Source organism: Pholcus phalangioides, unplaced genomic scaffold, assembly GCF_987345545.1.
Source record: "Pholcus phalangioides strain wild (caught in Gottingen) unplaced genomic scaffold, Ppha-v1.0 ptg000014l_1, whole genome shotgun sequence".
Classification (NCBI taxonomy): Eukaryota; Metazoa; Arthropoda; class Arachnida; order Araneae; family Pholcidae; genus Pholcus; species Pholcus phalangioides.
Genome location: NW_028301607.1, coordinates 4862269 through 4874640, shown reverse-complemented (window position 1 = coordinate 4874640; position 12372 = coordinate 4862269). Strand labels below are relative to the sequence as shown.

Here is a 12372-nt window from a genome sequence, read left to right as displayed (position 1 = left end):
AACATGGTCCCGATGGGTCAAATGGGTCCCGATATGTGAATATCGACCCAATATCGATATATGATATCATATCGATATATGAATGTGAATATCGATATATGAATCGAACCCACTTCCGTAACAGACTTCCGTCACTCGGTTGCTTAGCAACAGGCCCTTTTCGAGTTTGTTTGTGATTTTATATTATAGAATAGATTATTATTACGTTGTATTATTGATTGAAAGCCGTTTTTATTAGTCATTTTTATGTGAATGAATAATTATGGAATGAATTATCCGAGTTTCAGTTATTTCCTATGGGGAAGTTTGATTCGACCAACGAACGATTCGGATAACGAGCACATTCACGGAACGAATTAAGCTCGTTAACCGAAGTTCCACTGCATATGCATTTTCTATCTCGAATTTAAGAAGAGTGGTAATTGGGTAATTTCGTCATCGTACAGCCAATTAACGAAATATTCATGAGGTTATGAACATTTTTTTTTTTTCCTTCACTGTTTCTTTTCTAATGTCAGCTGAAATTGATTCAATGAACCTCATCAACTATATGTGCATCTGATATCATGTTTTGAAGTAATTTGTGCGTTTTTTTCCCCCTTTCACAATTGCTGGTAATAATAGTAACGAGGTAAATTTTTTCTTTTTGTTTCTATATAGAAGCGCCGCATGCTGGTCAGGAGCAAAGCCATAGCCATGAACGACCGGTCTGCCAATAACCGTTCTAGTCATAACAGTCCCCATCTCCAAGCTGTGCCCGAATCCGAGGCTATCGATCACCGTCATGCCATCGATGCCGACACTTCTAGTCTACCTGACAATGTTCTTAGGATGCTGGGGATCCTAAGCAGGTTCGATCCGTAAGTGTCATCATCATCATCATCATCTCAATTTTTTACTGACTGTTGAACAGCTTATGTTTTAGCACTGAATTTCTGATGATCCAGGTTAGTGGTTCTTAACCTCTTGCCGTAAGGGGTCGAGATATCTCGGCCTAGAGTAGATGATAGAATTGCATTCTAGAGCCGCTCTCATCATCTAGACCAGTGGCTCTCGATCTTTTTTCCCATCCCGCACCTCCCAGTACAATACGGCCTTTCATCCCTCACCCCCCCCCCCCCTTCCCTTGGATAATTCGTTTTCTTTCTGTTAGAAAAATTTGTTTTTTTTTGTAATTTATTGCATTAATTACATTATTTTTATCCATTAAATAATTCCTATGAACTCTTGTGTTTATTATTCAATTTAATTTTCGCTAAGGTTAATATTCAATTTTGGCATTTTTTTTATAAATTTTTTACTATTTTTTACTTTTTTACATTTTTCGAAATTTAGAAAAAAAAAATTCCAGGAATAGTTCTGATTATGAGTGTTCTGATAACTATTGTTAATGTTCTTAGGGGTCATTCAAGTATTACGTCAGCATCGACGGGGAGGGGATTTCGGATTTGCTGACTTTTGATGTGGGGGGGGGGGTTTGAAAGTCGCTTACGTCATCAACCACCCCTTTTTGAAGATATGAAATATTCTAAGCTGCTGACGGGGGGAGGGGGTCAAATCAAATGGCTGAAAATCTGCTTACGTAATACTTGAATGGCCCCTTACCCTTATTGATTCCAGTTGAAATAACGATGTATAAATGTTTGTTTAGCACTTGATTAAACTTTTCCACGTGTTTCTTGAGTCACGCTCACGACAGTATCAAATCTAAGAGCAGCATGCTAATAATACGAAGGATTCAAATGTAGACAAACATTTTAGGTATCAATAACACTGTTCAACTCTGATTTTGTTCTGAAAGATATTTCGGTGACTTTTGTATGATTTTGGGGCGCTGATTCCGAAACTGTCATTGGTTTTGTTAGATTGGCTCTGATTTGGTTTTGAGATAAAGTGAAAATTAAATTTAAAAGGTAATACATAAAAATCACATTGAAACTGTGTGCAATATAAATAAATACAGTAAATCATTGGCAGAGATATTTCAGTGATGTTAATTTTTGGGGTGCTGATTTCAAATGGCTCTAGTTTTTGAGATAAAGCATACTCTCAACGATGTCATTTGTATACTGTTTAGGGGTCATTCAAGTATTACGTCAGCATCGATGGGGGGGTTTCCGATTTGCTGACTTTTGATGACGAGGGGGTTTGGATGATGCTTGCGTCATCAACCCCCACTTTATGAAGATATGAAATATTCTTAATGACATCTGATTCGGTGCGCCAAAAACGGAAAAAACCTTTCGATAGTTATTGGGCACCTGAACTAACATTCTGCCTCTTGACAAGTCCCCTACGGAGCCTTTTTAGTGATCTCTAAATGTTTCACGGATTCTTCAAGTGCTCTGGAAATGTTTCCGGGCCGATTAAGTGCTCTGGAAATGTTTCTGGGCCGATTAAGTGCTCTGGAAATGTTTCCGGGCCGATTAAGTGCTCTGGAACTGTGCCACGCATCACTCAAGTGATCCGTAACTATGCCACGGATCACTTAAGTAATCTGGGAATATTCCCTGGGTAACTTGAGTGATGTAGAACCGCATCGGGGGCCGCTTAAGTGCTCTAAAACTGTGCCACATGTTACTCAAGGGATCTCGAAATGTGCCACTGATTTTTTAAATGTTCTGTAACTGTGTAGCGGGTTACTTAGGTGATCTTTGCATGTGAAAGTGAACTTTGAGGCCTACTTCCGTGATCTGAAAATGTGTCACGGGTCATTTAAGCGATTTGTAAATGTGCCACTAAGTTCCTTTTTACAAAATTAGGTTTGTTGGGGGCAAGCCACATCAGATAACCTTCAGAACCACATTTGGTCTGCATGTCGGGGGTTTACCATATAACATATATGACTTAAAGGGTGGGTCGCCATGAATTTTATAAACAGAAATTTTGAGTTCTTAACCTTTAAATAGCATTGAAATTAAAAGAAATCGGTTATAATACCATATAAAGATATTTCCTATCGAAATTTTAATTTTTTTTAAAAATATTTTTTTTTTCGTCTGGGGGGGGGGCACGAACCCCTATGCCCCCCTTCCGCGTACGTTTCTGATCCCACCATTATGCGTTAGGAGGTAGAGGACAGCGATGACGAAATGTTGCTGACAAGGAAGGGGGGGGGGGTCAAAATTGGCTAATACATTTGCTTACGCAATACTTTAACGGCCCCTTATGTACTGCAATTGAAATTTGATTTTCACTTTATCTCAAAAAAGTAGAGATTTTGGGAATCAGCGTCCCAAAATCATACAAAAAAATCACCGAAATATCTTGGAGAACATGATTTTTTTTTTTTTTGTTGAGCAGTGTAATATTTTTTCTCAATCGAAATGAAGTAGGATCGCTAATCAAAAAAAAAAAGAGAAAACTTTTTCAACGCAAATTTCGCATTGCACATTTTCCGCAAGTGAAAGCTTTGAAATATATGGCATCCATATTTTTATGGGCATCTTTTTCTCAGCCACCGCGTTGGGCATTTTGCCTGTTGTGGCGTTGTATTTGTAAGATGAGGTGCCAAAATATCAGTAAGTAGTTTTTTTTTGAGAATGGAAAAATTCAATTTTCATCACCATTTCAATTTTCCCGAACATTCAGTCAACATGTAATTTTTTCTCTCATCCTGCGCCCCTAAAAATGACTTCCGTGGGTACCTCCGGTTAAGAACCACTGATTTAGACTTCTCATTTGTGATCATATGCATGGAAATTGATTCTCCCCTGTTCAACTCAAAATTATTGGTTTTTTTTCTTTCCTCGAAGAGAAAAAATAATTATTACATATACAGATGAAGAGTGACTGGAAAAGGGGGGGGGGACAGGGAAAACCTGCTCCACTCATCTTTTTTCCCCCTGTCTTCCCCTCTAAGGGGCCATTCAAGTATTATGTAAGCAGATTTTCAGCCATTTTTGACCCCCCCCCCCCTTGTCAGCAAAACACTGAGCCCCCTTCCCCCCGTCAGCAGCTTAGAATATTTCATATCTTCAAAAAAGGGTGGTTGATGACGTAAGCAACTTTCAACCCCCCCCCTCCCCGTCATCAAAAGTCAGCAAATCCGAACCCCCCCCCCCCGTCGATGCTGAGGTAATACTTGAATGACCCCTAAATGTTTACAAAAATACCAGTTCCTGAGATATACTCATTGGTACCTCGACTGGATATAATTGGAATTCGTGGCAAAAAGACAATACGAAAAGGACTTAACTTTTTTATGGTATAACAACAACGCCAATTCAAAAGATGACAATAACAGCATAAATTTGGTGGTGACTGATGGTAATGCTACTTCTCGATATACAGTCGAATTCCGTTATAACGAACTCCAAGATACCGAAGAAATCACTTCGTTATAACGAAATTTCGTTATAGAGGAATTTCCGATTTTTAACATACGCATAAGTTTTACTTAATTAACATTTTAGAGGCAAATAATCCGTAATTTTTTTTTTTTTGCACAATTATTGTGGAAGCCAATGAAATAACAGTTTCCTCTAAACTCTAAAGTATACGCTATGCGCATGCTGAAACAAATGGTCCCAAAGGTTCTCTTGATCTGATACATATCGTTTTAGAGTTCCAAACTAGCTAAGGCTTCAGAAGGTGTAGGTACCAAAGCCTACTCTAGTGAAAGCTCTTCGTCACTGCTGTCCGCAAGCGATTGTTCAATTGTTTTCTTGTATCATACAAACGATATCGTTGTCTGTTAACTGTTCCGAAGGGAAAACGTCATCGTCACAGAAAAGAAATCGTCCAGCGTCCATTGGGAACTGACGGTTCTTTTGTGATGTGTTCTCGCAAAGGCTGCAAATCCGGTGGTACATCAGCTTTATTCAGCGTTTCACAGAATTATACTACGATTAAATGTACTTTTTCCCCCACCCATTACAAATGACTTTTTGAGTGACATCCTTCCAGGCTCCAGCTATCATATCTGTAGCTTGCTTGACGTCAGGCCTCACTATGATTTCTTTATTATCAAGCTGGAGAATACATCTCAGCAGTTGCTTATGGTATTTTCCTTTCACCACCTTAATTATGAATCGATTAAATGGTTGCAAAACAGACGTGCAGTTAGGAGGCATGTGTTCGATGTGAATGCACTCTGATTTTGAAAATTCAATGTGTGCCGTGCAATTGGCGATAAGAAGCAGGATCTCTATTTTTTTCGCTTCATTTTCCCATAAAACTTTACTAGAGGGCGTTCAAGTATTACGTAAGCAAAATTTTAGCCATTTTTGACCCCCCTCCCCGTCAGCAAAATTTCGTCATCAGCTCTGCCCCTCTGAATCCTAACTCATATTTTCATAAAGGGTGGTTGATGACGTAAACATTATCCAAACCTCCCTCCCCCCTTGTCATCAAAAGTCAGCAAACCGGACCCTTCCCCCCCCCCCCATCGATGATGACGTAATACTTGAACGGCCCCTAGCACCTCATTAAAAATTCTTGTAGTCATCCAAGCCCTTCGACTTGATTTGTAATTACAAGGCAGTGATTTCACGTTCTCATGCACCATGGATTCACAAATTTTCCAACCACCATAACTATTCTATTTTTCGGTTCCGTTCATGGGTTGCAGCAAAACAAAGAAGTTACAGTCCGCTTGGAGTTTTTGCCACCAATACTCTTGTCTTTTTTGAAATATCTAAGTTTTGTTAGGTAACAGTTGGAATCAAGATTCCGGCTTTGTGTGCGTTGAATACATCGGAAGGATCATAATGACTTTATCACTTTCGCTATTTCACCAGATTTACATTCATTCACATTTTCCATATCAACTGAATTACCCACAAATCTGTTTTGCTACCACGCCATACCGTTCTTTGAAATGATTCAGCCAGCCGACACTTGCTTGAAAGTTTTCGCATCCGAAACCTTTTTTCCTATGAGTGGTAACTGGCACATTTCGGGAACGAATGTCCTGAAACCAGATAAAGACAGCTGCACCCACATCTTGTAAATTCGAAAGTTACATCTTTTTCTTAGGAGATCCTATAACTACTGTTTGAATTTGTAATTTCGTCCGATTTTTTGAAAAACGTTGAAAGAGTAGATGGAGATTGACTCTTTTGTTTTTCGGAAATTTGTTATCGAGTTCGTTATAACGGATTTTTCATTTCGTTATACCGGAATTGCACAATACATTGTTGCTATGTAAATTAATTTGAAGGATTGGAAAAGTTTTCGTTGCAACCAGATTTTCGCTATAACGGTATTCCATTGTATAACGATAATCCCTCAACAACGATATTTTTTCTTGGTCCGCAGAGTACCGTTATATCGAGGTATTTTCCATTCAGGTCCAGCATAATATCCATTTTGAGTTTCATGAAAGCGGAGACTGTGGATTGTTTTGTTTAAATGGCAAAGAAAGAGTACATGACAGTGGTATTACCTAGTGTTGTTTTATCCGTGTTTGAGTTGTAGTTGGAGTACAGTTTATAGATTTCTCCTCGTTGGATAGGGGGTGTTAGTTTACAGGCTGTTGGTCTCAGGGCAAATTAGCTAACGCGAGAGGAAAATGACAGTAGTGTAACGATCAGAAATGTAATCAGTGTGTCGTTCCTTGAGAGTAAAAAATATATAAAAAGAAAAGGTGAAACTCACGGAAATTTGAAGACTTATTTACATACATTTGGCCTTTCCAAGCACCTCATCTAGGTAATGACAAAAAAAATTTCCCCTACACTGCATTAATGGCGTGGCATCGATCATATTTTTACCCTCATGAAATTTCGCATATACATGTGTGCAGATGTAAATTTCTCCGTTAACGTCGTTGTTTTTCGGGCAACAGAGGAATAAAAGGGTACATTAGCGTGATAACGCGTGCTCGGAATCACCGCTTCCTGGAAATCAGCTCGTTAATCATAAATGCGAATTTCGCATGGCATTATATGCAATAATCACGATACGTGATATACTCCTATGGATATGTGTATATATATAGTTTTTTTCTTCTTATCAATAATAGCCAACACATAATTGTAGGGGGTATAAAATATTTTTTTCCTCATTGCGTTAAATATTATGTCTATTTGAATCGTCGTTGCATGTGAAAACATCTGTAATTATAAAAAAAATTCTTACTTCGATCAATCTTCGTTGATTCTGCGATTGTGCGGTTTTTTGTTCCATTGAATCGCTATCATTGTTAATTCATTTGCATGTGAAGTGTGTGGTTATCTTGACAAGAATTTATATAAATTATTATGCATATGACGGGGGAAAAAAGATGTAAGATAATTTTTTTTTTTTACGATTTCGAGACGTGCATTTGTCGAGAAATAACTTAAAAACCAAAAGTATGAAATATGTATATGTACGTACGAAAGAGCAGGATTTTTTTTCTTCTCAGGTGTCTTCTCTTTTTCCCATAGGGTCCTGTTTTTGGGAAAAAGTTCTTTATTTTTGTGAAAATGATACATAATTTCGCGAAAAGTAAGTAATTTTCTGGGAGAAAGCTAGACGGTCTAGTTAATTTTATGCGAAAGAAATCAAATTCAAATTTCTCTCGTTGATTTGTATTTTGTAAAGGATTTCAGATTCAGAATTTTGTGACCGGATAACGGAGCCAAATTTTGACTGGACAGACCCCCCCTGAACTTTTGTTCCTAGTCGGGAAGCGGCTGCAAATAAGATCCGACTTTATTTGACTTGAAATTCCCGTGATAAATTGGGGAAGGGGGAAAAACTAAGAATGAATGATTTTCGATCGTCCATAAAATATGCATTGTTCGAATTTAGGGGCCCCGAGCAAATGCCTCTCCTGCCATGAGGAAATCAGATCCAGGCCGTATATATCATATACAAAGTGCAGAGGAAAGTCCATTTATTCTTTAATAACTTGCGAACTGCTGATCCCAGCAGCTTAATTAATTCCAATTAGGGAAAAGTATCCAGATAACGTTTAGACCTCCGGTACATCATTCATATTTCAAGGGGTTGTATAAAGTCGTCCCTTGGTATTTCCGCTGGGGGGGGGGGGGGTTACGTTCCGTGGATGGCTGCCGTGAATACGGAAAATCCGTGAATAACGCAAACATGAACTTGTGTGTTTTTTAGGCATCTCGTTTGTACAGCATATGCTTTATACGGAAGAAGTAGAACGGAAGTGGGAGTCCAGCGATTCTAGACGATGTTTCCTGAAAGAACATGATGTCTGTTAGGCGTTTCTTCTCAATTTAATTCTAAAGTTAATTTGTTAGAGTATTATAACAAGGATTCTTTTAGCAATTTTTTTACTTGTGAAAAACGTATCGTAGATGGGTCTATTTCATGGAAACAATCCATTGCCGATTTAAACTTACGAAGCCCTTGCTATGTTGTTCATAATGAACGAGTCTTCTCAATCTTAAACATCTTCATGGGGGGTATCGCTTCGGTTTCAGAAGCAGTCAACTCTATTGCTGTTAATTCTCTAATTTCTTCTATGCCTACATCAGTGAGCCCTTCTCCACAAACAATCTGGAAAAAAGTGTTTTCGTAGTCCAAACTTTTCTGTTTGGACTACTTTTTTTACAAAATACTGAGAGATGACTTATTCTTTCCTCGCAATGCTCACGGATTTGCAGATTTAATAATGATGGTTATAGTATGCAATACATGACATACATACCCTTTAATCGCACACACAGAAAAACCGCACTTTCTACATCAGAGGCATGTAGATCCAGGGCGTATAGTAGCAGGTACAGCAACGGCTGATCGAATTTTAGTGACGAAAGATTCATTGATGCCCCTAATAAAGGGAAACCACAGCAATGCAATGAAGCTAACTTTTGTCAATATTTCGAATTTTCCTTGTAAGTTTTTCACTTTTAGGAACATTTAGGCAACAGCCTTTTAGAAAATTTTCAGAAGCACTAGAAAAACCTTTCAAGAGTGATTTTTAAAGCCTGTAACGGTCAAGGCCGACCGTATTCACGAATATAGGTGGCGCGCCCGAGATTCGCTCTCGTGGCAGTCGTGTTCGAGAGTAGTGGGGAACGAAGTTGTTGTGATGTCGCCCACGCGGTGTATATGTTGTCGTAAGCCCGATTCCCCCCCCCCCAGATGTAAATTTTCAGTCCCTTGAAAATAAAAATATAGTAGTTTCAACCCTACGAGGCTACAAGCCTTCATTTAAACTTATATTTTGTTCCGATACCAGAATTTTCATCGAACAGTGTTTTCCAGAAAAAATGGGGAAGAGACCGCAAATATGAAATACGCGATAACCGAGGGCCGACTGTAGTTATTAAAATAAGAAAAAAAAACTTTTTATTTGGTCACCCTATTCTAAAAAACCCAATTAGAAAATGGTTGCCCTGTCTCTCCTGAGCCCAAGGAAAAAAAAAATCACGTTTTTAAATGAAATATTCGCTGAGATATTTTAATTCGAAAACAGCTGAAAATGAGGGAAAGAATAGCATAAGTATAGAATGCGCGTGTCCGTCAGTTTATGCGGTTCTTTCCTTCATTTTCAGCGATTTACGAATTCAAATATCTCGGTGAATATTTGAATCACTTGAAAACGTGAATTTTTTCCCTTTTGCTCAGGAGAGAAAGGGCAACAAATTTCTAATTGGGTTTTCGGGACAAGGTAACCAAATAAAAAGTTAATTATTTATTTCAATAACTATAAAACCCCTTGCAATATGAATAACGTATCTGAGGTCTAAACGTTATTTGAATACATTTTTCCAATTGTAAGTATGCCGTTAGGATCAACTTCTGACGAGTTATTCCACAATAAAGGGACTTCCCTATGCACCCTGTACGAACATCGTATTTGTTATTGATGAATCAAACATGCTGTAGCAAAACTTTCATTAAATACTTAGGCTGTGTCTGGAAAATGACGGTGAATTTTAACTATGGAAGTTAATACGTGAAAATTAATGCATCTTGCAATCGATCCCACGTTCAAAGAGTATCGTAGCCCCCGACTCTCGGAAAACTTATTTTCCTCAGGTCCCGTACCTAGTTGGAAATACCTGCCTACTAACTTGCATACTTTCTAAAATTATAACCAGATCTCATTATCATGATACTCCCAGAGCCATGCAGAAGGATATTTACATCTTTCCCATCCCTCTTTCATTCTAATTTTATGTTCTTTATACCCACCAATTTCTTAAACTTGCCGCTCCTCTGAACTTGCTGCCCTGGGCTTACACACTGAAGAGCCAAAAAAAACTGGTACACCTGCCTAATATCGTGTAGGGCCCCCGCGAGCCCGCAGAAGTGCCGCAACACGACGTGGCATGGACTCGACTAATGTCTGGAGTAGTGCTGGAGGTAATTGACACCATGAAATCCTGCAGGGCTGTCCATAAATCCGTAGGAGTAAGAGGGGGGTGGAGATCTCTTCCGAACAGCACGTTGCAAGGCATCCCAGATATGTTCAATAATGTTCGTGTCTGGGGATTTAGGTGGCCAGCGGAAGTGTCTAAAGTCAGAAGAGTGTTCCTGGAGCCACTTTGTAGCAATTCTGGACGTGTGGGGTGTCGCATTGTCCTGCTGAAATTGTCCAAGTCCGCCGGAATGCACAATGGACATGAATGGGTGCAGGTGATCAGACAGGATGCTTACGCACCTGTCACCTGTCAGAGTCGTATCTAGACGTATCAGGGGTCCCATATCACGCCAACTGCACACGCCCCATACCATCACAGAGCCTCCACCAGCTTAAACAGTCCCCTGTTGACATGTAGGGTCCATGGATTCATGAGGTTGTCTCCATACCCGTACACGTCCATCAGCTCGAAGCAATTGGAACCTAGAGTCGTCAGACCAGGTAACGTGTTTCCAGTCCTCAACAGTCCAATGTCGGTGTTGTCGGGCCCAGGCGAGGCGTAAAGTTTTGTGTACACGAGTGGGCCTTCGGCTCCGAAAGCCCATATCGATGATGTTTCGTTGAATGGTTCGAACGCTGACACTTGTTGATGGCCCAGCATTGAAATCTGCAGCAATTTGCGGAAGGGTTGCACGTCTGTCACGTTTAATGATTCTCGTCAGTCGTCGTTGGTCCCGTTCTTGCATGATCTTTTTCCGGCCGCAGCGATGTCGTAGATTTAATTTTTTACCGGATTCCCGATATTCACGGTACACTCGTGAAATGGCCGTACGTGAAAATCCAAATTTCATCGCTACCTGGGAGATGCTATGCCCCATCTCTCGTGCGCCGACTATAACACCACGTTCAAACTCACTTAAATCTCGATAACCTGCCGTTGCAGCAGCAGTAACCGATCTAACAACTATGCCAGACACTTGTTGTGTTATATAGGCGTTGCCGACCGCAGCGCCGTACTCTGATTGGTTCCATATCTCTTTATTCGCATACGAATGCCTGTACCAGTTTTTTTAGCTCTTCAGTTTATATAGATATAATGAATCCGAAGAAGCTTTTCAGTACCTATATAGTCGACCTCCTTTCTAAGAGGAATATAAATCGTATAGTTATGTGAAAAATATTTCCACTAATGAAATTATAATGAATCTCTCTATCATTAATGTAGATGACTAATAATAATAAAAACCTTAACGACTACATGTGGGACGATTCCGTGTGCTTCCAGATAAAGAGAGACTTTGTAATTTGCGAAATGTCTCGAAGTGTCTGGAAAGAGAAGCAGCGAAAAGAAAAAAGTGTCTTGTTTGTCTCTGGTTTGCTGTCGTGCGCCATTTGCAGTTCCCTCCTCAACACCTTCCCCCGCTTCATTTTTTTTTTATTCTGGAAAGATGTCACTTTACATGCTCATTTTACTCTTTCCTTGGAGGAGCCCATTGTGAAGTTAGTGAGTTAGTTGTCTTGCCGATGTGTTATTAGAAGGGGGAAAAAAAAGACTACTGTCAAAGCTTTAAAAAAAATTTTTTTTTTGCTTTGTAAGCTTGAGTTTTTATCAGCATAGATATCGTATAGCACCACCATTTTTTTTTTAATGTATAGAATTATTTCGGTCTGTATAACTCTTAATGTTTCTCACTAATCCCTTGTCTCGAGAAGTAGAATCAATGCCATAATTCATTTTATCCAGACCCTTTTCGTCTTTGTATCTCACAGCTTCTGCGCTTATCTTTCTTGCATTCTGTCTCTTGTAAGAGAGAGAGAGAGACCTCACATTTTTTTACCCCTTATCTGGCACTTCTATTGGTCTTCTGCCCTTCACCGTACCACTTTGCATTTTTTTTTTATTTGCTTTCGTCATCCGACTTGTATGTTCTTGTATGTGGAATAATGGCGCCTTGCGGTGAATCAAAAAAGTAAGTTCTCAATCTTTTTTTTTTAAATTAAGTCATTGAATTGAATATCTTTTGCGAAGAGGAACTACGGAACTGAGTTTTTAAGGAGTGGAAACATTTGAGGGATTTCGTTTTCTGTTTGGAAAAGTA

The 12372-nt window shown here is 39.2% G+C and overlaps 1 protein-coding gene across 3 annotated transcripts in view; it reads left to right on the top strand.

Moving 5' to 3' along the window:
* Positions 1–12372, top strand: part of LOC149078011 (uncharacterized) — a 99094-nt gene that overhangs the window by 34018 nt on the left and 52704 nt on the right. For 2 of the 3 annotated variants that reach the window (XM_089241566.1, XM_089241569.1), the window contains exon 3: positions 661–860. In XM_089241566.1, coding sequence (XP_089097692.1) covers positions 661–860 — 200 coding nt within the window. Of the gene's footprint in view, positions 1–660; positions 861–11642; positions 12244–12372 lie in introns of those variants that run through there. The other variant, XM_089241568.1, reaches the window with a different exon arrangement.